The sequence below is a fragment of the Peromyscus eremicus genome, chromosome 2, assembly GCF_949786415.1.
Source record: "Peromyscus eremicus chromosome 2, PerEre_H2_v1, whole genome shotgun sequence".
Classification (NCBI taxonomy): domain Eukaryota; kingdom Metazoa; phylum Chordata; class Mammalia; order Rodentia; family Cricetidae; genus Peromyscus; species Peromyscus eremicus.
Genome location: NC_081417.1, coordinates 128666263 through 128692678, shown reverse-complemented (window position 1 = coordinate 128692678; position 26416 = coordinate 128666263). Strand labels below are relative to the sequence as shown.

Sequence of the window (26416 nt, the reverse complement as noted above, 5' to 3'; positions counted from 1 at the left end):
GAGTGCCCTTGTCCTATCTCTGAGCTACCTGAATAGCACAGAAGTAAGATCTCTAGTGACCACAGCTCTGTCCTCTAACCCCAGGCTGCATTGCCGCCGTTGTGTAAACAGCCGCCAGGTCTGGCCACCCCCTGATGGTTCTGACTGCACTTCAGATCTGGCTCAGTGGAACCACAGCACAGATAAACGGGGGCTCCAGGATGAGGTACTCCAGGCTGCCTGGGATGCTTCATCTCCAGCCATCACCTTCGTCTTCCACCAGCGTTCTCATGAGGAGCAGCGCGGTCTCCACTGATAACCAGCTGGTCTGGATGTATTGGTAGAGGAAGGATACTGGGGAAGGGGGTTCTTTGCCTCATGAGGCTCTGCTCAGTTTTGTTTCCTGGGAGAAAATCATCAAGGAGGGCTATATGATGTTTGCCCAAAATTTATTTTATAAGAAAAACTTTTTGGTTTAAAAAAAAAAAAAAAGAAAGGAATAAAGGCATGAAAGGGACTGAGGCCCAGGAATAGATTGGTAAGCCCAGGAGGAGGCCTGGTGGTGGGCATTCCTATGCTTCTCTAAAGGCTGAGTGCCTGCTTGAGGAAGGAGGCAGGTAACCCTAGGGCAGGGGTAGGAGGCTTTCCTCAGTGAAGATAATGACCTATAACTCCTGGCCTGGGGTTTCCAGGGTACTGAGTAAGTGGCTTTAGCCTCTGAAGTTAGCTGTGGGAATGCCTTTGCTGGGCCTCATCAGGGCCTCCAAGACCTCAGTACAAGGGAAGATGGGGGGGGAGGGGGACCCAAAAAACAAAACCAAACAAACAAAAAACCAGACAAAGTGGCAGAAGGAGAATGACAGAATCAGTGGTTGGGGATTCTGGGCAGCCCATGCCTCAGCCCTTGCAAGCTGATGGTACTGAGGGTGGGCCTGTGAGGTATGGGCCCCATCACATGGTGCTGACATAATCTGCAAAGGCCTGGGATGAGTCCCATGAGTCGCTAACCACATGGCAGGTAGCCCGGAGCCGCCGGATTGCTTCCCTTGCTGTGACTGCATCCTGGTCCAGCCAGTTCTGGAAGAGGCGTAGGTGACCAAAGGCTCCACGGCCCCAGCGCTCCAGTCGCTTGGCAAACTCCAGAAGCCCATCTGGCTTGATGCAGTTGGAACTGGCAGGGATGAGATGGATTAGATATCCAGGAAGCAATTAGGCTTTTGTCTATATCCCTTTCTCCCATCCCTTCTCTCCCCAGTCCCTAGCATACCTGATATCCAGCTGACAGAGAGAAGAGGAAGAATCCTCTGAGAAAACATCTGCCAGGGCCAACAGGCCAGCATTCCCTGGAGAGAGGGAGGAGGACACTCATTACCTCCATCCACGAGGAGGGGAACAAGGGTATCTATCCTATCCCAGCTCCATCTTGGGAAAACCCTAGTACTAGCAGTTCTGAAGACCTAGTACTCAAATACTTATATTGCTACCACAGCCTTCTCAGTGGACTAGTCAATACCTTTACCCACAAAGTTTATAGTCAAAGGCCTGGTTCCTCCCTCCCTCCCTCCCTCCCTCTCCAGGGTCTGGTTCCCACCCAGGCGGTTCCCTGGTAGTCGAAGGCCCTTCAGTGTAGAGTTGCCCTTCATAGCAGCAACCATCTCAGGAAGAAACTGGGTTGGGCGCTTCTCAAACAGACGGCAGAAGGAGAAGGTAATCTCTGTCAAGTGAAAAAAGAATATTGGGATGAGAAGTAGGGCTGGTGCTGTCCTTCCTGCCCCAGGTGGTCCTAGCAAGGTGTGTGAACATTTTATACAGACCCGAAAAAGAAGAAGAATCTATAAAGCCCCAAGAAGTGTTGGAACTCAATTCAAATGAGATACTGAGCCTAAATGTTTGCTGGGAGGAGCATCTCTGCGTGGGCAATTTCTTTATCCACTTCCTCCTCTCTGGCCACTGATCCCTTTGCAGGGGTGGAGATTAGTTAAAGAGGTGAATACCTGAAGGCAACGTGCCACAGTAGCACATTTCTCCCCACTATTTTTCTGTTGTTTTGCTTTTTGAGATAGAGTTTCTCTGTGTAACTGCTTTGGCTGTCCTGGAACTCTCTTTGTAGACCGGGCTGGTCTCAAACTCGCCTTGAACTCAGACATCCTGCCTCTGCTGGGATTAAAGGCGTGTGCCACCACTTCCCCACCCTCTCTCCACTATCTCATTTTGTTTTTTTAAAATTGAACCCACCCAGGGTGCTATCACCATTTCTGCCAGCCCTTACAAAACAAAGCAAAGTGAGGTACTAATAAAAATTGGGTAAATGCCCATGTTTGAAGAGGAACTGAATTTGGGACATTAGAAGGAAGGTTACACAGGTTCTATATACTTATAGTCAAGGACGATATTAAGACGAGGGGAAGAACAGGGGTTTGCATACTGAGAAAGTAGCAGAGCTACAGTGAGGACACAGGAATGCTCAGGTTCTGGATTAGGAGCTTACCTTGAAGGGTCAGATTCTGTAGCAAAAAGAGCACCTCACTCTGACAGTCTGCAAGATTCATATCATGGAAGCTCAGCCTCTTCAGAGATAGGTTGTATTCTGGATAGGAGGCAGAAGCCATGAGCAGTGAGGCTTAGTTTTCCCAGCGAACAATGGTAGGTCCCTACCTACTCTCCTTTACCATTCCTACCTTTGAGTGTTTGCAACACAAGCCCAAAATCCTGGGGAGAGGCAAAGGTGGCACTGTCCAGCGACAGCTGCTGTAGAGAACCTGAGGCCTTCAGAACAGAGCAGAGCAGTGGGGCTGGCTGAGCTCCCCGTGGAAATCCCATCTCCAATTGCTCTAGGCAGTTTTCTGTATATGATAGGAAAAGGAAATTCCAATTAGTCTATACTTCACTTAAAAATACATATGTAGGGTGGCGATGCTACACGCCTTTTAATTCAGGACAACCATGGCTACACAGAGAAACTCTGTCTCACAAAAACAAGATATATATTTTATATGTGTACCACTACTAGGAGGTAAAGAAAAAACTTGCCGGTGTTTATTCTACCATGTGGGTTCCAGGGATCACACTAGGCTTTTGGGTCTGATGGCAAGTGCTTTTCTACGCTGAGCCATCTCACTGGCCCTCTACTTCTACATATAGTAGACTCATTAGGAAAGTGGTTTGTTTATCTAGTTATCCTGCTATGTGTCAGGCTTTATGCCGAGTTCTAGAAATGGACCATTAAATATAAAATCTTGTCTTTGCAATCAAGCAAATAAAAGTATGCAGGGGTAGATGGTGCAGGTGTTAAGTGTGAAAACCTGAGTTTGGATCCCTAGAACCTACGTAACTGGCAGGTCTGTGATGGCCCACACCCCAAATGCCAGCACTGGAGAAGTGGAGACTGCCTGGCTGTCCTGGAACTTGCTCTGTAGACCAGGCTGGCTTTGAACTCACAGGGATCTATCTGCCTCTGCCTCACCAGTGCTGGGATTAAAGGCGTGTGCCACCACCACCTGCCTTTTTAAAATTTTATTTATTTATTTTTGGTTGTTCTCTGATTTCTACAATCACACACACACACACACACACACACACACACACACACACACACAGAGCTGTCCCAATTTCCACAGTGATACATGCATGAAAACATACACATACACATACAACAAAATTCTTAAGAGGTGGAGAAGGGATAGAGGAAGACACCCAATGTCAACCTGTGGCCTCCACATACATGTACACAACCACACACACACACACACACACACACACACACACACACACACACACACAGCAAATGCATAGTGCTGCAAGAGGAGACATAATAGGAAATAGAAACATAAAGCAGGGCCACTGAATCTACTTTAAAAATTCTGTTTAGATCCCCTTTCTAGAGACAGCTGTCTTGGTTGTGTTCACAGCAGTCCTGAGATCTGTCTCAACAGGTTATTTTAAAGAATGGCAGCTTGTAAAGGACAAACATGACAGTAACAGCAGGATTGAGTAGAATAATCTACAGGTGAAGTTCCCTACCTCCCCCCAGCCAAACACAACTGTACATATCACTGGAGATGTGTATGTGCATACACACTGCTTTACCTGGTATTTCCTCATCCCCAATTACGTGATTAGGGGGCCCAGCATTCTCCGGTACAGCAGGGTTGTCCCTTTGGCTGGGGTGATCAACACGAATAGACAGGACCCGCAGCAGGGGAAGGGCTCGCACAATGGCGCGAGTCAACTCCAGGATGGGCAGTGGTGAGAACAGGTCACTGAGATGCAGGGCACGGAGGCGGCATCCAGCCTGGCCTGACAGGGCCCGCAGGCTGTCCAGCAGGCGGAAGATATTAGAGCCCAGGCCTATGGCAAAAAAGATTAAGTTACTTACAGATGTGGGAAATATAAGCAGAAGTAATATTCAGTGAAAGGCTCTATATTTCTATTGATTACTACTAAGTCTTGAGCTTTGGATCATATTATCAGATTTTTAGTTTTGAGATAAGGCTTCAGACTTTACACTTCCTGCCTGTTTCTCCAGGGCTGGGGTCATGGGTGTGCACCACCACACCTGGCTGTGATTGTATATGTTTGAAATTTGTATCAATTACTCATCCATTCTCTCCTTTTCCTCAGGTAACTAGCAAATTGCTATCTGTTATAGGGGCTTTGTACTCTAGCATCATCAGGGGAAATCCCAAAATAAGATAGGATGTGGTTGTGCTAGTAATTGTAGACCCAGAAAGCTACACAGGTATCTACATATAGATTCTAAGTAGTTTCCTAAAGATGCATGGCCTTGAAGGGAATTTTAGATAAGTGGGTACTATCTAGGAGATATTAACTCAGGAGTGGAAAGTGTCTCAGGACATAGCTCTAGAGTCATGTACTGGGGTCAGCATTTGGGAAGTCTTGAAAACTAAACTGTAGAGAGCTTGATCTTATAGGTCATGGAGTATACTTGTAAACTGAGAATAATACTGATTCATCCCAGTATATTGTAGGTGGGAAGAATGGCAGAAAAAAATTTATAGATTGGATGAATATTAGGTCAGTGGTAGAGCATGTGCCTAATGTGTTTGAGTCCTTGAGTTTGATATAACAGGAAAGAAACAAAAGAACCATTTCCCACAGAATTAATACAAAGAATCTAAAAAGGTAACTCCTAGGAACCAAGTACTATTCCTTGAATTGTGTAAGCTAATGTTCATTTATTTATCCAACTAATCCCCACCCACCCACCCAAGACAGCTCTGTGTAGCCCTGGCTGTCTTAGAACTCACAGAGATCCACCTGCCTCTGCCTCCCAAGTGATAGTGTTAAAGGCATGCACCACCACTGCTCAGCTCATCCTACTATCAACGTTTTTTTCCTCCCCTAGACACAAGGAGCGCAGTGTTCTTGCCCATATAGCTGATAAAAATGTAATTGTACAAGAGTACAATTAATATGTGAAAAGATGTATACTGAAAAATCTGACTTCCCAATTCAGATTTTTTTGTTTTTGCTTTTCAAGACAGGGTTTTTCTGTGTAGCCCTGGCTGTCCTTCAACTCAAGAGATATGCCTCCCCAATGTTGGGGATTAAAGGCATGCACCACTACTATCTGGCTCCCAATTCAGTTTTAAAGACTATAAAGGAAATAGGGAGAAGAAAATATGGGAAACCCCCCAAAAAAAAAACAAAAAAAAAAAAAACAAAAAAAACCGACAGTCTGGAAGTCAGAGTTCTCCGAAGACTGAACAACAGGTTCTAAACTGGAATACATGGTGTATAAAGCATGAAGGGACAAGCATGAGTGCACATAAACAATTCTGTCAAATCAGGAGGCATGGTGGCCCATGTCTGTGATCCTATGTGGGAGACTAAGACAAGACTGTGAGTGTGAGGGCAGCCTAGGTTATGTAGGAAGGCCAGGTGTGTGTGTCTCATGTTTTTCCAAACTAAATATGTTGACAATGCTGGACTTAACCTCCAGATCTTCCTGCCTCCACTTTCTGAGTACCACCATGCTTAGCCTGTAAAAGGCTTTGAATAAACAAAAGGATCAAACTACATGTTTAAAAGAATATTTGTGTGGCCGGGCGGTGGTGGCGCACGCCTTTAATCCCAGCACTCGGGAGGCAGAGCCAGGCGAATCTCTGTGAGTTCGAGGCCAGCCTGGGCTACCAAGTGAGTTCCAGGGGAGGCGCAAAGCTACACAGAGAAACCCTGTCTCGAAAAACCAAAAAAAAAAAAAAAAAAAAAAAAAAAAAATATTTGTGTGGTGCAAACAATGGTTTGTATGAAGGACTGCTGAAATTAAGTCAATAGAGGAGTAATAATAACCTGAATTAAGGACACAGATATAAATGGATTTGGAAGATGTAAAAGTAGGGCTTAAAGACTAAATATTGGAAGAGACAGAATCTTGGTTTCTTTGGGCAACTGAATCAAGTTGTGATGCCTTTGAGAGGAGGGGGATCAGTATAGTGATAGTGTATCCAAGTTGGAAATGAGCTGGGCGACTTCTAGTAGTAAGCGAAATAAACAGATCTAGGTATTCAGGAATAAGATAGGGCTAATGTCTTCAGCCAAGGGAAGTGGGGAGGGTCTTAGCATCAGTGGCCGTCGAAGCTACAGGAATAGATGTAATTGTCTAGAAAAGGTGATAAAGTGGGAGAGTTCTGAGAAACTGATGATTAGGAGGAGAAACTGATTGAGGTAATGGAAGTATGTCAGAAAAATAGGGTTTTTGTCTTTTGTTTTCCCTTTTTTTAAACAGGGTTTGTCTATATAGCCCTGGTTATCCTGGAATTCACTACATAGACCACAAACTGGCCTCAAATTCACAGATCTATCTACCTCAGCCTCCCAAGTATTGGGATTAAATGTGTGCACTCCCACACCCGGCTTAGGAAGAAATAGTGAATGTAATTATGAGGACTGGAAAAGTACATGTGAAATGTAGTAGTAAGGAGGACCTCGATGACCTACACTCTCCTCTGTGCACTGGTGAAGGCGTAAGTGAGCCTGAGTGGAGCAGTAAAGATGACAATATCTTTTTTTTTTTTGGAGCTGAGGATCGAACCCAGGGCCTTGCGCTTGCTAGGCAAGCGCTCTACCACTGAGCTAAATCCCCAACCCTAAGATGACTATATCTTGAGAAGAGAGGAAAATGGAATGTTGGTGGAGACCTGATTTAATGTTTGGGTAGTAAGAGAAGCAGTAGAAAGAAGGCAAGTAGTATAGTGGTTTTAGAAGACTGGAATTTAAACTCAACTTAATCTGGGCTTGAATACTGGCTCTACAGTGTGCTAAGCAGAGTTATCCTGGGCAAGTCAATTGTTATCTTAAGTTGATGTTAAAAAATTAATATTTCGAGAATATTTAATGTCAGATATAGCCCAAGTATATGCAAATTAAAGCATTTGAGAAAAAAGGCTCCCTAGAAAAGGAAGTATAGATTTAGAGTATGGGGAATTAGTTAGCTTCAGATAAGGCTGTATCTCATTGATGTGAAGAAGAAAAAGATTAACTCAGAAGTAGGCTAGTTGAAAAAGTTCATGTATGACATTATTTTCTTGGTGCGGTCATTTACTAAGTAAAGGAGAATTTGAAACTGGCAGATTAGAATGGGAGTTGATATTGCAGATATAATGAAGGGTATTAGGAGGCTGATGGTCATGAATGGTACATCTGTATGTTTTTTGTAGTAGTGCTTAGCAACTTAGGTAGTTTCAGCCAGATTGTACATTTTGTTGACAGTGTATGGTCAAGTGGCTAAGGACAGAAGACCGTCTTGTAGGTTTGCTGTTCTATTTTTTGCCCTCTTAAAACTTGGGTAGCTGCTTTGATATGACTGGTGTGATACAAATCCAGAGCCCTGGCTGGGTCTGGATTGCCCCCTGTATCTAGCTGATGTCTCAGCCCCTCTAGAAGCCTTTCTCTAACATTAACAGTGTGCCAATGTTTTTTGTGTTTACCTCTTGCCTCTGTGAACATATCCAACCTCCCTGATCATACTCCCCACCCTGGATTAGGCACAGTGCTGCTGAGAGATCCAAGCCCAGACTGGTTCCTTCAGGTGCTCACCATTGTAGGAAAGTGTAAGGCTCTCCAGTGATACCCAGGAGCTCAGCAGGTGGCACAGTGTCAGAGCTGCCTCTGTGGAGAGTGGAACTGTGAACAGCTCCAAGGTGGAAATGCTGCGGAATCGCTGGGATGCCTCCAGTGCTGGGAGCCCCAAACAGCTGGGATCTGATCCATCCAGAGCTCCACAAGCTACTTCCCCAATCTCCATCTCTTCACCATCCTCTTTCTCACCAGCCACAATAAAAACAAAGTCATACAGGTCTTCAGACTCTGCACCAGACCCCTGACGGGTGCGGGCACCCTTCTTCCCTGCAGCTCGTTTGAAACGCTTTAAGGGCTTAGGCTGAGAGGCTGAGCTAGCTGGAGCCCGTTTGGATGATGTGGAAGAGGAGGCAGAGGAGGTGGCAGCTGGAGCAGAGGATGGCTGCTTGGTGCCAGAAGCCTCATAAGAGGTGGCTGGAGGGTACAACTCCCTCTTAGAGTCTGTCCCGCCTATTGCCAGGCTTTCTTGTGTGCTGCGGCGTGTTACACGAGTGGTAGGTACAGCCCTGGGCATCTGCTTGACTTCACTCTTCCGTCGGGTGGCCATTAGTGCTGCAGCACATCGCTCTGCTGCATCCCGCCGAGGCCGGCGTGAGCCTAGCAATAAGGACCCTTCATCTCGGGATGGGGCCCGGCCTCGGGAGGCTTCACCACACAGGCGGCAAGGCAAGCTACCAGGGCCTGGCTGCCAAAAGCCAGCACTCATGGTGAGGATAAGGATGAAAAGGGCTGACTCAGGCACAGGCCAGGAGTACAGCGACACTTGGCTGACAGCTCCATGATGAATGAGCTGATGCAACAGCTGCCGTAGTGACTGCTGAGCAGCCACATCAGAGAACAGCAGGTGGCGGAACTTGAGGGTATGCAGAGAACTTGCCAGGGTCTCTAGAACCCTGCGGTTTGGCTCAGCAACTAGCTCAGTTGCTCCCTGCAGCATATTGCAGATGGTGAGCTGTCGAACATGACGGGAGCTGTGCAGGAGAGGTGAGAAACGTTGATCACAAAGTCGCTTATCAGAGGACACATCAATGGTTCCACGTAGAACATGGGAAAAGAAGGCTTCCATAAACTTGGCTCGCCAACAAGTCACACTCTAAAAGCAAAGAAAACACCAGACATTTGTCAAATGCCCTCTTGGTTTCTTTCTAGTAACAAGTACTTTCTGAGTACTCAATGAACTAGGCATCAGTCAAAGTAAATTACACAAATCAAATAAGCAAGGGACACAAACAGATGAAGGAACATATTTTAGTTCTTTCTGTAGGCAAATGTATAGTGCTCCTTGTCTGACATAATTTTTGTGTATGCCTGTATATACAGTTATTGAGAGGCCAGAGGCTGTACTTCAGCATCATTCCTCAGGTGCTATCTACCTTTCTTTGGTAAGATGCTCTTGGGTTGAGGCTTGCCAAGTAGGTTAGGATGCCAGGCCATCAAGCTCAAGAGATCTGTTTCCTCCCCAGCACTGGGATTAAAAGTATGCACCAATGGAACTGGTGTGGTGGTGAATGCCTTTAATCCCAGCACTTGTGAGGCAGCAGGTCTGGTCTACATAACTACAAGACAGCCAAGACTATGTAGAGAAACAATGTTTAAAAAAGTTATGTGTGTGTGTGTGTGGGGGGGTGGCTATAGGGATGGCTCAGCGGTTGGGAGCATTTAGCTGCTCTTGGTAGAGGACCCAGGTTCAGTTCCCAGTACCCACATGATGGCTCACAGCCAAATGTAACTCCTGTTTCAGAGTATTCAATGTCCCTGGCTCATGTGGTTACTTACACACAAGTAAAACTTTTTTTTTTTAAGCACTACTATACCTAGCTTTTGTGTATTCATGCACATTGAGGCCAAATGACTTGATGTTTGAGGAAGATGCTCTTAGTGTTTGTTGTGTCAGGCTAGGGGTCCTGTGAGCTAGTAATTCTCTTGTCTACCAGTATGGGGGTATGCACTGGGATTACAAATAACTATGTTGTCTGGCTTTTATATAGGTTCTGGGGATCCAAATAGGTCATCAGCACATTACTCACTGAGTCAGCCCCCTTTTAAGGGGGTTCTGGGGATCAGACTTATGCTTGCAAGGCACTTTACTGATTGAGCTATTCCCCAAGCCTAACAGTTTTAGTTTCATGCATATTAAATGATGATTTCTGAAACATGCTTTAGGACATTTCTATCTAGTGTGTATACACATGTGGGCATGAATGAAGAGGTCCAAAGAGCGTACTGGATCCCCTGGAGTTGGAGCTGCAGGTAGCTGTGAGCCTTTTTTCAGGAGGTCATGTTGGGCCAGTGGACCCAGTTGTGAGTGCTGGGGATCAAACCCAGGGACCTGCATAGGGCAATCAATTGCTGTATTACTGACCTTCTCTAGCTAAAATAAAAATCTAAACCTGGACGGGTGGTGGTGGCGCATGCCTTTAATCCCAGCACTCGGGAGGCAGAGGCAGGCAGATCTCTTGTGAGTTCGAGGCCAGCCTGGGCTACCAAGTGAGTTCCAGGAAAGGCACAAAGCTACACAGAGAAACCCTGTCTCGAAAAACGAAAAAAAAAAAAAAAAAAAAAAAAAAGAAGCAAAAACCTAAACCTAGAGAGAGAAGTACATAAATTACCACTGGTTACTGTACAGGTAAGTGATAATCAAGATTTCGACCCAAGAAATCTGGTTCTGAGGAACAATCTTGTGTATGTGCACATACATGTTCGTGTGTGTGTGTGTGTGTGTGTGTGTGTGTGTGTGTGTGTGTGTGTGTTTTGTGGCTGCCAAAAGTTGATACTGGATGCTTTTGATGCTTTCCTTCACTTTGTTAGGGTAGGTTCTCACTTGAACCCAGAGCTGATTTGACCAGTTTAGCAAGCACAGTTTGGGGAACCTGCTTCTAGGTTGGGATTATAGTAAAGTGCCATGCCCACTCAGCATTTACATGGGCACTGGGGATTCCAACTCCACTCCTGAACACTTGTGCATCAAGGACTTCTACCTGCTAAGCTATCTAAGCTATCTCCACTATCTCTTTTTTTTTTTTTTTTTTTTTTTGGTTTTTCGAGACAGGGTTTCTTTGTGTAGCTTTGTGCCTTTCCTGGATCTCGCTCTGTAGACCAGGCTGGCCTCGAACTCACAGAGATCCGCCTGCCTCTGCCTCCCGAGTGCTGGGATTAAAGGCGTGTGCCACCACCGCCCGGCTCCACTTAACTTTTTGATGGTTCATTTTCCAAATTACTTTGCAGGATGATAAATCAATGTTTTCCTACTACATAGAAATTAAAAGTTTTCCAGGCTGACAGCGGAGCTCTCCTGCTCTCTTCTACAAGAGCTCTGCTAACCTGAAGCTTTCTTCACATGAATATTTTCCCCTAGCTAAATCCATCTCCCTAACCCAAGCCTTTCTTCCTTTCTTTTTTTGGTTTATTTCGAGACAGGGTTTCTCTGTGTAGTTTTGGTGCCTGTCCTGGGTCTCGATCTGAGGATCATCAGGCTGGCCTCAAACTCACAGAGATCCGCCTGGCTCTGCCACCCTGTGCTGGGATTAAAGGCGTGTGCCATTGCCACCCAGCCACCCAAGCCTTTCTTACACATGTCCTTTGAAACATCTGTCAGGAATGTTCTCCACTGGTAACTCAGTTTCACAAAGAACTTGCTAACATTCCCTGAGGCTGTTGCTTATTAGAGATACACCAACTATCAAGCCTTGAGATGATGGCATGCCCCATGGTATTTAATTTCTGCCTGTGTCAACAAGATCAGACATTTCTGGGTACAGGAATCACTTCTTAGGTTTGTTTTCTCCAAGGTGGGTTATTCGATGGGAGTGGGACTTCACCAGACTATTTTGATATATTAAAAACTGAAGGGAACAGATTTTTAATATTTGGTGCACATCAGAATCTCCTATAGAGTTGTTTTCTTCCACCACCATCACAAAATGCATGTCAGACAGCTTCCCAGACTTGGTGAATTACATGTGACATCTGAAACAAGGTCCAAACATCTTTATTTTATTTTATATTTTGGTTTTTTTTAAATTTATTTATTTATTCTTTTATATACATTAGTGTTTTGCCTGTATGTATGTCTGTGTGAGGGTGTCAGATCTTGGAGTTACAGACAGTTGTTAGCTGCCATGTGGGTGCTGGGAATTGAATTCAGGACCTCTGGAAGAGCAGTCAGTGCTCTTAACCGCTGAGCCATCTCTCCAGCGCATATTTTTTGGTTTTTTGAGACAGAGTTTCTCTGTGTAGCTTTGGAGCCTTTCCTGGAACTCACTCTGTAGCCTAGGCTAATCTTGAACTCACAGAGATCCGCCTGCCTCTGCGCTCCCCTCCCCCCCAAGTGCTGGGATTAAAGGTGTGCCCAGCTTTAAACATATTTATTTTTAAAACTGTTCCCCTAAATGATTCTAATGTTTACCAAAGATTAGGAAGGGCTACCTCACTCCGAAAGACACTAAGCCTCAGAATTTACTGTTTGTTTTCTTTTCTTTTATGGTTAGAAGTTTTAGAGTTGTGGGGAGGGGGAAGTCCATGTGCTGTATGTGTGTGTGTAGGTCAGAGGACAACTTCAGTGGAGTCACTGGTTCTGGAGCTCAGTTTGCCAGGAGTGTCAGGCAAGTAACTTTACTCTGAAGAATCCTGCAAGCCCCGGAAAGTTTGTTTTGTAGACAGGGTCTCATGACCTTGTATTGCTCCTACTGCCTCTTCTGAGTGCTGGAACTACAGGTATGTGCCACCACACCCAGCTCAAGGCCCCACTATCCTGTATTATTTGGTCTCATGGCTTCAGCAGGCTCCAATTCTCATTTGCACACTTGATCTCTCTCCCCTAAGGTGCAGAGAATCTATAACCTGCTTTATGGTGAAGATTGTTACATGAATCAAATAAGATGAAGATACTTTGAAAGAAAGTGTTACTGCCACAGCAGCTGATTATTAGAATGGGCAACACAACAAAACGCTTTTCTTTGATCCTTAACCTACCCATCTCAATCTTCCCTACCAGAGCAACACCCTCAATTCCAGGAGGTATCCAGCCCCTAGTATCCTCAGGCAAAAGTCTGGCCTTCTTGTCCTAGTTTCTGCCTGCAGCGGTAATATTTAAGAGTGATTTCATGCTTGAGTCAACCTACATGTCTTGTTCACCTGCATAAGGACACTGGGGAAGCAAGAAAACTTAGCTGGGAACCAAACCTCTCTTCCTCTACCTTAGAATGCTAAGCACTAAGCCCCCAAGGCCTTGTGCATGTTAGACAACACATTTCTAACTTTTATGTGTATGGGTATTTTGTTTGTGTGTATATCTGTACACTTCACACTGGCCTGGTTTTGAAGAGTCAGGAAGAGCCACCATATGGATGCTAGGAACTGAACTTGTGTCCTCTGGGGAAAAAAAATCAACAGGTGCCCTTGGACAACGCTTTTAAGACTGACCATTCTTCTACCCTCTGCTTAGTTTTGAGTGATAGCAAAGGATGTTCTTGAGTCCTTCAGAATCTCACTAGTACTTTCCCTACACATTGTTGGCCGATATTCAGCTTTTTGCTTTTAGGACAAGATCTTGCTATGTAGCTCAAGCTTATCTCAATTCTGCCTCAGCATCCTGGGATTATAGGCATGTACCAAGATAGTTTAATATGCATAGTCCTGGAAATTGTGAAGCTGGGCATGGTGGCACTAGTGTCTCCCAGCACTAGGGAGACAGAGACAGGCAAATCTCTTGAGTTTCAGGCTAGCCAGAACTATATATAATGAGACCTTGTCTCAAAGTAAGAAGTTGCAAGCAACTTCAATAAGTTTTCAACTTTACAGGTAAGTTATAAGACTATGAAAAATCTATACAAGATTGTGATCTAAGTTATTGCGGCTGTTTCTGCATGAGGAACACGTAGGTGAGATAACTAAAAGCTGGACTTTCAGACCTGTTAATGAAAGTGTAACACCTCAAATGTGATAATTGCATGAACAGCATGAGACAAATAATAGAAACAAGTACTCCAGAGCCAAGTTGCTTCAAGCTAGGTCTATCATTTACTAATTATAACCTTTGGGAAGACCTCATTCTACCTATTTATAACAACTTTACCAAGAGTCATTGTGAAGGTTAAATATATAAAGTTATAATGGTTATCTCAATGACTTCTCACGAATTCTTTTTTTTTTTTTTTTTTGGTTTTTCGAGACAGGGTTTCTCTGTGTAGCTTTGCGCCTTTCCTGGGACTCACTTGGTAGCCCAGGCTGGCCTCGAACTCACAGAGATCCGCCTGCCTCTGCCTCCCGAGTGCTGGGATTAAAGGCGTGCGCCACCACCGCCCGGCTTCTCACGAATTCTTATACAAGTAGAAGTTATTTTATTCCACTGCTACCCTTTAGATTATGTGCAAGAAAATCAATGTTGAAAAAATACCTGAGAAATCTAGTCCAAGTAACTCCTTTTGTGGACTACAGCACAATACAAACTGAATTAAACACCCTCTTGCATGGGCGTAGTGGAAATGATGCATTGCTAATTAAGATGGCTTTTTTCCACCTTGGCCTGTCCTCCATGAGCTGGCAGCTAGGCACCAATAGAGGTGGAAATAGGTGTACAAATGAGGGAAGGCTAAATACATCCTTGTTAGCATCAATAGACGCTCACAGATATTGTCCATTTTACTTACTTCTGCATGCAATTTTATTTTTATTTTGCTGCTGTTAAGAAAGGGTCTGTAGGGCCAGGCAGTGGTGGCACACACCTTTAGTCCAGCAGTCGGGAGGCAGAGGCAGGCATATCTCTGAATTCAAGGCCAGCCTGATCTACAGAACGAGATCCAGGACAGGCACCAAAACTACACAGAGAAACCTTGTTGGGGGGGGGGGGGGTGGGAAGGAAAGGGTTTGTAGTCAGGCATGGTGCATGCCTTTATTTAATCCCAGCACACAGGAGGCAGGTGGATCTCTGAGTTCAAGGCCAGCCTGGTTTACAAATTGGTTCCAGGACAGCCAGGGCTACCTGGACAGAGAAACCTTGTCATGAGAGAGAGAGAGAGAGAGAGAGAGAGAGAGAGAGAGAGAGAGAGAGAGAGAGAGAGAGAGAGCGAGCACACTTGTAGTTTGTTACCAGGGCTGGCCTCAAGACTACTAGTTGTAAATGACTTGGAATTCCTTATCTTCCTACTTCCACCTCTTTAAGTGTAGGTATTACTAGTATGCTTTTATTGCCATCCCCATTTTTCTCCCTCTCTACATTTGTTTTGTATGTGTATGGGTGTTTTGTCTGCATTTACATTTCTTTGCACAGTGCCTGAGGAAGTAAAAGGATATCAGATCCCTGAACTAGAGTTACAGTTTTTAAGATACCATGTGCATGCTGGGGACTGAATGTGGGTCTTCTGGAAGAAAGGCCAGGACTCTCAACCACTGAGGCATCTCTGCACCCTCAAAAGCCCCATTTTAATTTGGCTTTCTGACTCTGTGTCTTCATCCTCACAATGACTTTTTGCTCAATAAGCAAAGCACATCTGATACTGTCATGAACACATTTAGTACACCAGGAACTACCATAGGCTGGTCCTGTTGATATATTTGTATTTTGGACAATCTCATAAGGGCTTTGTTCATTCATAGCATGAATCCCCTGAAGTCAGCCTGGGCACATACCATGCTCCCCAGCTTTCTTTGTATAAAGGTAAACGATCCTATCTCTAGGAGTTCAGGACCACCTAGTTTTGTTAGAAGTTGTACAACAATATATTAAATGCTGGACTATTCCAAATCCTTGGAGGAGGAAAAAAGGCAGTTTTTCTGATGGCAGAAAAACTGATTTGGAACCAAAAATCAGGTATAGGCCAACTCTGGAGTATGTATATAATGTTACATATTTGTTTTTATGACATTGAGACAATTTTGAGCATACCATACATTTAAATGTTTTTATTTTATTCTTTCAAGATGTAGCTTTGCACCACCATACCTAACAACATATTTTTAGGATGATTTTATTGTTTGAAGATACAGATGTAACAGTTCCTCTATTGTTGACTATTTTCCTGTTCTAGAGATGGAACCCTGGACTCTGCATATGCTAAGATAGTGCTCTACCACTAAGCCAAACCTTTAGTTTTATGAATATTTAAATTGTTTCTAGTGTTTTTGATATTAAACTTAAAATCTTGAAATAAATCTTCATGATTATGTCAACTTCTACATGCTATGAATTCCAAGAAGCAGAATTACAAACAAACCACCACCAGAGGCCAGACCGAGTAGCTCTTTAATACCAGCAGTCAGGGGACAAAGGCCCATAAAGCTCTGTGAGTTTGAGATCAGTCTGGCCTTCACAAGAGACCTTGTCCCACAGTAAACAGTGCTTCATGATTTTATGTCTATGAAGGATCCATGCTAATCTATATTACTCCAATTTTAGTATACTTGTTGCTGAAGTAAGTATAAGAAGTAGAATTTCTAGTTAAAGAATTTGAACATTTCAAAGGCTCTTGACTTACATAACTAGATTGCCCACTAAAGAGTTTTAACAGGGCCAAGTGTATTGATACAAGCCTCCCAGCACTTGGGAGGCAGAAACAGGATGATCTCTGTGAGCTTGGTAGAGCCAGCATGGTCTACTTAGCAAGTTCTTAGCCATCCAGGGATATACAGAAGACTCTGCCTCAGTAAATAAATAAATGCCTGGTGGTGGCCCATGCCTTTAATCCCAGCACTCAGGAGGCAGAGGCAGGTGAATCTATGTGAGTTTGAGGCCAGCCTGGAATACAAAGCGAGTTCTTCGACAGCCAGGACTGTTACACAGAGAAACCCTGTCTCAAAATAAGGCTCATCCCTGCCCAGAGTGGTAGCCAAAGGACTTGTGGTCTATTTCCCTATGCACACAGGTATGTGGCTTCAGAATCTTCAGGACCAGATAAATAAGTGGATGAATGAAGAAAGAGATGTTGTGATAGTTTTTTTTTAAACCAGTAAAACATTAAAGCACAAGTTCCAGGCATCTCTGGTTGATCCTAAGAATGACATTTGTAACAAAAGGGGGGGCATTTACAAACATGAGGTAAAATTTTACTTTCCCACATATTATGTTTTTTACTAAACTGAAGTTTTTCTTTTCTTTTTCAAGACAAGATTTGTGTAGCCTTGGCTGTCCCAGATCTTGCTCTGCAGACCAGGCTGGCCTCAAACTCAGAGATCCATCTGCCTCTGCCTCCTGAGTGCTGGGATTAAAGGCATGCTCCACCACCACCCAGCTCACTGAAGTTTTTTGAAGTCAGGGTCTCAGTCTCACATAGGGAAGGTTGGCCTTGAAACGTTATGTAGCTAAGGATAATTTTGAACTCCTGATCTTCCTGCCTCCATAGTCCTAGTGCTAGAATTACAGTTATATGTTCTACCATGCATGGCTTTATAAAGTGCTGAAGACTGAACCCAGAACTTTGAATATGCCAGGCAAGTATTCTAGCAGCTAAACTATATTCCCATTCCCTACTGGTACTTTCTGTATTTCTGTAATGTGTCCAACTCTTTGCTTGTTTTATTTTATTAGGATGTTCCTAATTTTCTTATTCTCTGTATTTTAAATTTTTTTAAAAATACTTTTATTTTATAATTAATTTAATTTTACATATCAGCCAAGATTCCCCTGTCCTCCCTCCTCCCACCCCCAGCCTTCCCCCGAATCCAACCCCCATTCCCACCTCCTTCAAGGCAAGGTCTCCCCTGGGGAGTCAGCCCAGCCTGGTAGATTCAGTTGGGGCAGGTCCAGTCCCCTCCTCCCTTCACCAAGGCTGAGCAAAGTGTCTCAGCATAGGCCCTGTATCTTAAATTTCTTTATTTGTGTGTCTGCCCATCCATGGAGGCCAGAAGAGGGCATCAGATCCTCTGGAGCTTCAGTTACAGGTAAGCAACCAGACATGAGAGCTGGAAACAACTTGGGTCTGCTGAAGAGGGACAAGTGCTCTCAACTGCTGAACCATCTCTCCAGCTCCTTATCTTTTTGTTTTGCAAATACTGTTTCAAATGTTGCCTTCCAGTTGATCATTCAAAATTCATTTATGGAGGCTGGAAAGATAATAATTAAAAACAAAAAACTTGGGGCTGGAGAGATGGTTCAGTGGATAAGAGCACTGGCTATTCTTCCAGAGGACCAGGGTTCAATTCCCAGCATTCATGGCATCTCACAACTATCTCCAACTCTAGTTCCAGGAGATCCAAGGCTTTCTTCTGACTTCTACAGGTATGGCACACACATACATGCACACACACACAGATAAAAATAAATCTTAAAAAACAACAACTTTAAAACATATTTATGGGGGCTGCAGAGACGGCTCAGAGGTTAAGAGCACTGGCTGCTCTTCCAGAGGTCCTGAGTTCAATTCCCAGCAACTACATGGTGGCTCACAACCATCTACAATGAGATCTGGTGCTCTCTTTTGCCGTGTAGGCATACGTGCAGGCAGAACACTGTATACATAATAAATCTTAAAAAACAACAACAACAACAAAACCCATGTTTATGGTGTTGCCATTTTATGTGATTAAGCAGATCTCTCTTCTTGTCTAAATTATAGTCTTACACTTGCTAGGCAAATCGTCACTGGCCTAACTGCCCAGGCCCTTATTTCCTCTTTTGGTTTTATCTGTTTAATAAACGGCATTCTAGTATGAGACTACATACCAAGCTACTTACTTGTTTTTAGTTGTTTTGTCCTTTGGCTTTTTAAATTTTCATCTTTAATTTACATATATTATCTAAACATAATGTAAAGGAAACATGCTCTAATTTTTCCAGATGGCTAAACAGTTGATCCTTCATTCCCTACTACTTTGTTTTCAAAATATCTATTGCATCACACAGCTCTCTATATACAACAGTATTAGTTTTAAGTACTCTTGTTTTATGAACAGTGTCCTTTGGATCTAGCATAGTGCCTAGAACTAAGCAGGAGGCAATAAGTGGCTTTTTTGTTGGTGGTGGGGTTTTTTTGTTTGTTTTTGGTAGTGCTAGAGATTAAAATTGGTGTCTTATTCATGCTAGGCAAACATTCTTACTACTGAGCTATACATCCAAATCCTCACCAGATATTTCTAAATTATAGGTAAGATGAAGGCTATTTTTGTGCTAAAGCAGGAATCAGAAAAAGACATCTGGAATAGATATGTACCAAATCAGAACTTTTGTCTAAGTAACTTAGATCACCCAGCCTATGCCTATCTCTGAAATGATTTGAGCCAATAAAACTAAACAATAATAAATCTCTAGAAGCTTGAGATGTTGAATAAAGAAAGTTTTTATCCCTTGCTCGTCGGCCATACTGCAAATGAAATACTGAGAGAAAGTATGTCTCTCTATTTCTGTTTAAGAGCTCCAGTGACTTCTATCTGAATTAGTCAACAGGATTTTGGGCAAAAGGAGTCTTACTAGAAAGAAACTCTGTTCAACTCCTCTCACACGATTCTGAGTTCCCCATATGCCTTAACATCCTTATATCAAGTTGTTATCCAGATTATTTGAATACTTAGTAATAGGATGTTTATTAATTCTGAAATTAGCTTGCTTTATCACTAATAATCCTAAAGTTTCACCTTTAGATTAGCAAAAACATATTCTCTTTTAGATTCAAGTCTTATTAATCTGTAGCTCATGTTTCTTAAGTTGTCTCTTTTTCAGAAATAACATCTCATATTTCAAAGGTGACTCAAATAATGTGGCTCTGAATTTTTTTTCTCCATATCCCAGGGAAAGAGAGCCTGACTACTGCAGAACCAGGCAGGACTATGCTGTCCCTTGTTCTATACACTCACAATGAGGAGCTTCAACCATTGTTGACTAGCTCTCAATCCTTTTTATTTTTATTTTATGTGTATGGGTGTTTTGCCTACATGTGTATCTATGCATCATGTGCATGCCTGGTGCTCAATGAGGCCAGAAGAGGGTGTTGGATCTCCTGGAATTGGAGTTACAGACAGCTGTGAGGTGCCTGGTAGGTGATGGGAACTGAACCTGGGTGTTCTGCAAAAATGGCCAAGGCTCTTTACTGTTGGGCTATCTCTCCAGACCCCCGCCCCCACTTAGTACTTTTTATACAGCTTCTCCTAAGCCAGATGAATGTACCAAGGCCTTGCAAACTGAATTTCTGTACTTAGCAAAGATGAGTTGGTTCCTTCTGTTATTTTTTTTTTTTTTTTGCTAGTTTTGACCTCTGCACCAACTCTGTCAAATATTCAAGGAATCTTGGGTCTACATTCCATTGTTATCACACTCTTTCCTGTGAACGCTGTAATCATGGTAAACAAGTCAATGCTAAGTGTCAAATGAGCCAAAACCTTGTGACAAATCACCTGCTCTTAGCTCCCAAATCCAATCTCTGTATTCCAATAGTTCCCAGTTTGTGTCTGTATGTTATACTTGCTTTTACTATTCAAGATTAGCTAGAGTTCTTCTGGTACCGTAACTTACCTCCAGACTGGAAGGCCTTGTTTTCATCAGCTCATCCCAGAGTCGGCGCCAGATGGCCTGAGTGGAGAGACCTGTAGGAAGAAACATCACAGTTGGCTGCCCGCTGCCCACCGTGAACGAAGTACATCAGCCTTTCATATTGTTCTCTGCCTTCAGAGGAGCAACACAGCTAGCTGAATAGTTAAGAGCACTGACTCTAAGGACAGATCATCTAGATTTGAATATTAATAAACTACTCTAGAGCTATATGATCATGGGCAAACTAAATTGTTTTCCTCATCTGTAAAATGTAATATCTATTTCATGGGTTAAAAAAGGATTAAGTGAATAGATGAATTTCTCTGGGTAAAGTACCCAGGACTGCTTGGCCCATCAAGGTTACATAAATATTAGATGTTAATTGATCCAATAAGGAACAGCAGTTTGATAAAATAAAAAAACTAATGTTCGAAAGTTCTAATTATAGCTTGTTTGTGTCTTAAGAGTAACAGGGATGGTACACATGTGTCAGGACACTGTAGGAAATAAGAAAATAGATGTGAAGGTACTTTTTTTAAAAGTTTTTTTTTTTTTAAATGTGGTATGTGTTTTGCCTGCAAGTATATTGTTATCCACGTGTCTGATGCCCACAGAGACCAGAAGAGGATGTTGGATCCCTGGAACTGGAGTTATATAAATAGTTGTGAACTGCCATGTGGGTGTTAGGACCCAAACCCAGGTTCTTTCCAAGAGCAGCCAGTGCTCTTAAACCACTGAGCCATCTCTAGCCATATAAAAGTGCTTTTTTGACTTTTGTTCTTTGAGACAAGGTCTCACTATATAGCCCTGACTGGCCTAGAACTCATTCTGTAGACCAGGCTGGTCTCAAACTCATAGAGATCCACCTGCCTCTTCCTCCCTGAGTGCTGGGATTAAAGGTGCACGCTACCACACCCGGCTAAGGTACTTTTTTGAAAAGCATGTTCTAATTCGGTATCAGATATAAAAGTTACCTGAAGAACATCATGGTGCCTTGTTCACAACCACTGACTAAGAAAGAATAAGACAGACACTTACCTTTTTTGAGGGCAGTTTCCTCAATCCTCTCCAAGTAATATATATTGAGCAGAGGTAAGATGCTTTGAAGTATTGGGCCTGGGAGGGCTACAAAAACCAAAACACAAAGTTTACTATCTTAAGGCAGCTGGAAATTGAGGGGAAAGGATGAGTTCAACAAACTGACTTGCTTATTGAAGAAGCACTGGGCCCTGAGTATACTCTGAGCTAGTACCTTCCTATGAAAACTAAAGATAACTTTTGTTCTCTAAATTCATTATACCTTAAAAACAAAAACCAGTTTTTCCCTGTATTCCGGAAGTGGAGGCAGGAGGATCAGGAATTCAAGGCTAGCCCTGACTATGAAAGTTTCCCTATTATAGTCTTTTGGGTTGCCTTTACTTACTCTTCCCCCTTGGCCTCATTACAAAAAGCAGGAAAGGTTAAATAATTTGTCCAATACATAATTAACTGTATGGTCAGGATTTGTCCAACTCTAGATATAAAGTCCTTTAGTTTACTATACTCCCTCTTAGAACTAGCAGAGTTAAAAACTGATACTTGGCGGGGCGGTGGTGGCGCACACCTTTAATCCCAGCACTCGGGAGGCAGAGCCAGGCGGATCTCTGTGAGTTCGAGGCCAGCCTGGGCTACCAAGTGAGTTCCAGGAGAGGCGCAAAGCTACACAGAGAAATCTTGTCTCGAAAAACCAAAAAAAAAAAAAAAAGAACTTATACTTGTTTAGTTTGAGTCAAAATCTTATTCCAGCATTTGAGAGGCTGAGGCAAGAGGGTTATTGCAAGTTCAAGCTAACCTGAGCTATACATAATGAGTACCAAGCCAGCCAGGCACCACATAGCAAAACCCGGACTCAATAAAACAAAATAGGGGTATGTGTATTGAGGGAGTTGTGTGAAGAGGAAATAGCTAGAAATGACTACCTCATGACATTAAAGATCACGCTTGTAATTTGCTTAACACAATACCTGTCTATTTCCTCTTCAGGAATCAGTGAATATTGGCTATTATGTTTATTCTATCAACAGCATCTCTATTCTATTAAGCTTAAGATCTTAAAGTATACCAAAGCTTCCATTCCTTGATCTATTTTTAAAAAATATTGTTTTTAAATTATGTGTATATGTATGTGTCTATATGGAGGTTTGTGCAAGTGAGTGCAGGTGCCTACAGAGGCCAAAAGGTGTTGGATCCATTGGAGTTGGAGTTACAGGCAGTTTTAATCTGACATGGGTGCTAGGAACTGAACTCCTGTGTAAAAGGAGTACTCTATCACCACCCCCTTTTTTTGAGACAGGGTTTCTCTGTGTAACAGTCCTGGCTGACTTAGAACTCACTGTGTAGATCATGCTGGCCTCGAGCTCACATAGATCCATCTGCCTCTGCCTTCCAAGTGCTGGGATTAAAGATGTGCACCATTACTGCCTGGCCAGCGCAGTGCCTCTTCCCCACCCTCCCATTTTAAAGACAGGGTCTCATTCCTGGCTGGCCTGTAACTTGAGACAATCTTTCTGTCAGTCTCCTGAGTGCTGGGATTACAGGTGTGAGCCAGCACACACAGCTCTTCCTCAATTTATTTTTTTCTTTACTTGAGGAATAACTGAATTTTGAGATCCAAGAATCTAGTGTACTTTTGTATCTATTAGGTATTCAATGATATTCACTGTACCTGTTGAATGAGAGCATTATTTCCCTGTGCTATTATACTGTCATCTGAATGACTTTCCCTGACCTCTGTCTCTATATTCTCTCTGAGTCTTGCTCTTCCTGATATTACTCTGCTCAAACCTTTCAAAAGCTCTCTATTGAAGCTATCCATTCAAGATAAAGTTCAAAAACTGGTTTTTGTTTTTAAGGTATAATGAGTTTAGAGAACCAAAGTTATTTTTAGTTTTCATAGGAAGGTACTAGCTCAGAGTATACTCAGGGCCCAAGACAAAGCAGCACACCTTGTTCTACTGAACTTTTCTCACTGTACTCTTGAGAGATGTGCCACAGCAGGTATTTGAGGTCAGAGGACAATCTGCAGGAGCTCTAAGTTGTCAGGCTTGAATTATCTCGCTGGCTCGTTGTTTTTAATTTTTTGTTTTTCACTCACTCTTGTGTTGCCTCTATTTACTTCCCCACCTCAGCAATGCTAGCCCGCCACCTTCAAGAAACCTTTACCGACTGTTTTCCAGCTCACCCTGCAACTTCCCTCCAAATGGCACTGCTTGGCAGGCCTCTTCCTTGGCCCCTCTGAAAGTTCTCCCTGAAGCCAAGCTCTTACTGAGTGGCTGTTTACTTGATCTAGCCCACTAGAGGCTCTCCTGTCTCCTCTCAACCTGGCTGGGGCTCAACCAGGAATAATGAAGTAATGATGAAGACACAGGAAAGACATTCCTCCAGAGCTTCCCCCTTTTCCTTTCCATTCTGCTCCCCTCTGTTTAGTTATCCTCTCTCACACCCAATTCTCATCTCTTCTATCTACAAACTCTACTGTTCCTTTCTCTACTTTTTGTTTGTTTTGGTTTTCCAGACCGTTTCTCTACATAGCTTTGGCTATCCTGGAACTTGCTCTGTAGACCAGGCTGGCCTTGAATTCATAGAGATCCACGTGCTTCTGCCTCCCGAGTGCTGGGATTAAAGGTGTGGACCACCCCCACCTAGCTTTATTCTTAAGAATTCTTCTTCGCTTCCGTCTAGCTTATACTTTTTTCTTTTTTAAATGCTTACTCTCTGCAAGCTGGAGCCTCCAAATCCCTTATCTCCTCTTCTAGCCAAGATTGGTATCTCAGAATGTCCAGGCTGATGCAGGCTTCCACGTTTCCAGGACTTCTCTGAGCCTCTGCTCAGCCCCACTGAGGCCTTTCTCCCATTCACCATGGGGTCAGACTGACCTTTTTCTTCTCAGCTTGGCACAGGGCCTCCACAATCTCCTACACTCACACAGGGCCTGAGGACTTCTTACCCCTTTCTTCTCCCCCACCCCCCACCTACAGGAAGGCCCTTGGGCCTGCTCCGCAGTGGTAGCCTACTCAAAGCACGAAAGACCTACCTGACCACTCTGTAAGGCCTTAGAAAGTACTCTTACGCCTCTACCCTTCAAACCAGCCTCCTTATGGTTTATCAAAACCTCGCCCTCAATTCTAAAGTGACCAGGGCCTACCTTCTGGCAAAGATGTCACCACCACCCCTGGGGCCTCCTGGTGTAACATCCACTGTATATTCCAAGGCCAGGAGTTAGCTCTCTCCTCCCCTACCTTCTTGCCTAACCTGTGATTTCAACCAACTTCAGCCTGACCCTACTCCACCACCATTCTGTCAGGCCCATGGCCTCCCTCTCTTGAAGCCAGGCCTGCCTCAGCGGGCCCTAACTTTCTCTTTAACTCTCTACTATCACTTTTTCACACCGTGGACCCTTTCTCCTCCGAAGTTGCCAGGCCGCTGGCCCGCGGTCTACGCCTACAGCAGGGCCTTCTTGAGACCATCTGGTCGGGGCCCTGCAGGCCGCTGGCCTTAGCTGTTCAGTCTGGACCACCTCGACAGGTCCAACCCTTTGCTACGGGCCGCTCTCGGGCCCGAAGCCTCGGTTCCCTCCCATTCGGTCCAAGGCCTCTTCCCAGGACGCGTCCTATCCCATTCGGGCTCGTCTGCGGGGATACCCTGGCCCCTGCCCCGCCTGAGGCCTCCTGGGCCCTTCCCGCCGACCGGTCGTTCTGCCTGCTTGCTGATCCTCTCCCGGCCCCTCCACTCACTTTCCACCCTTCTTCACCGCCCGGCCATCCAGGGGCCTCCGGGCTACCTGCTCTGCAGGCCGATCAGCGCTCAGTTAGCAGTGAGGTCTAGGGCGTCGGTGCGCTCCCTCCAGCTCTTGGGCCGTCAAACAGGCCACGGCGCCCCCAGCCTTTCGGCCTCCCCCCCAACCCCATCCCTTTGCTCTCCACTCGGCCGGCTCACCCCGCCCATCCGCTGGGCTTCGGGAGTCTTGCTACCCGGGGGTAGCCCGCCGACAGCGGAGGCCCTGCGCCGTCAGTTCAGGTGGCTCCGGGCCTGGCCTCCTCGCCTCAGGCCGGGCCTGCCAATTTCGGCCCCTGCCCCGAGGCGGCCGGGCCATCCCTGCCCGTCGGTTCGACATCCGAGACTCCTCGGTCCAGTCCGGCCCAGCCCAGTGTCAGTTCGGAGCCCGCGGCTCCGGCCTGCCAGTCCAGCCCCTGTCGCTAGGGCCCTGCCAGCTCTGCCCCACACCGGGCCTTCTGGCCTCGCCCCCCGCGCCCCCCGCGGCAAGCCGTGGTTCGGGTCCACTTGCTCATCTGGTCTCAGTCTTCACTCTGTCCAGCCCTGTCAGTCAGGGAATTCATGCTCCGACCCAATAATCTGACTTCCAGTGCCCCGGGCTGGGCCTTGCCCCGGGCCTCTCGGCCTCGCCCCCCGCGCCCCCTAGCCGCTGGGCCGCCCCCGCTCGCTGCTGGAGGTAGCCCCTCACTCCGCGACTTACCCCACACCCCGCTCTCCAGAACCCCCATATGGGCGCTCACTGCCCGCCCGCACAGCTCGAACAGGGCGGGGGGAGCGCTGGGGCCCGAGGCCGAGCTCTTCGCTGGCGCCGCCTCCCGGGACGTGGCCTCCATGGTCGTTGCCGCCGCTACCTCACAGAACCAGCAACTCCGGGCGCGCCAGGCCTCGGGCGCCGCCATCTTGGGGAGGTGCGCGAGCCCGAGAATGGCACACGCGGACCGCCATCTTGAAGAGGTCAGGCTCTTAGGACCGCTCCATAAGAGATATGGGTAAGAACAGTATCTACACTAAGAGAAGGCCAAATAAGTTAGCAAATATTTCAAGTATCGTAGGAAATACTATTTGATAAAG

The 26416-nt window shown here is 44.9% G+C and overlaps 2 protein-coding genes across 3 annotated transcripts in view; one reads left to right on the top strand and one right to left on the bottom strand.

Moving 5' to 3' along the window:
• Rad54l (RAD54 like) overlaps nt 1-414 on the top strand; it is a 35118-nt gene extending 34704 nt beyond the window's left edge. The window contains exon 18 of the mRNA XM_059254751.1: nt 85-414. Within this exon, the coding sequence (XP_059110734.1) occupies nt 85-295 (211 nt within the window). The 3' untranslated portion in view covers nt 296-414. The remainder of the gene's footprint in view (nt 1-84) is intronic.
• Lrrc41 (leucine rich repeat containing 41) lies at nt 412-26291 on the bottom strand. 2 transcript variants are annotated; one of them, XM_059254748.1, is made up of 10 exons: nt 26046-26291; nt 21572-21658; nt 20516-20586; nt 8038-9172; nt 4066-4326; nt 2658-2822; nt 2468-2566; nt 1571-1693; nt 1247-1322; nt 412-1150 (listed from the first exon to the last, which is right to left on the bottom strand). In XM_059254748.1, the coding sequence occupies exons 1-10, from the start codon at nt 26242-26244 to the stop codon at nt 931-933; spliced, it is 2436 nt and encodes an 811-aa protein (XP_059110731.1). In that variant the 5' UTR covers nt 26245-26291; the 3' UTR covers nt 412-930. The 2 variants fall into 2 exon arrangements, with proteins under 2 accessions (XP_059110731.1, XP_059110732.1); XM_059254749.1 differs by lacking the exon at nt 26046-26291 and adding an exon at nt 25353-25967.
• Between the last annotated feature and the right edge of the window lie 125 nt (nt 26292-26416).

Bases quoted from the DNA above. Each gene is read 5' to 3' on its own strand.
- Lrrc41 (XM_059254748.1), bottom strand. From the start codon at position 26,244: ATGGCGGCGCCCGAGGCCTGGCGCGCCCGGAGTTGCTGGTTCTGTGAG. The intron at 21,659-26,045 runs GTAAGTCGCGGA...TGGTTTTTGTAG, and splicing joins TCTGGAGAGCGGGGTGTGGG to CCCTCCCAGGCCCAATACTT. The intron at 1,323-1,570 runs GTGGGAACCAGA...CCCTCTCTCCAG, and splicing joins ACTACCAGGGAACCGCCTGG to GGAATGCTGGCCTGTTGGCC.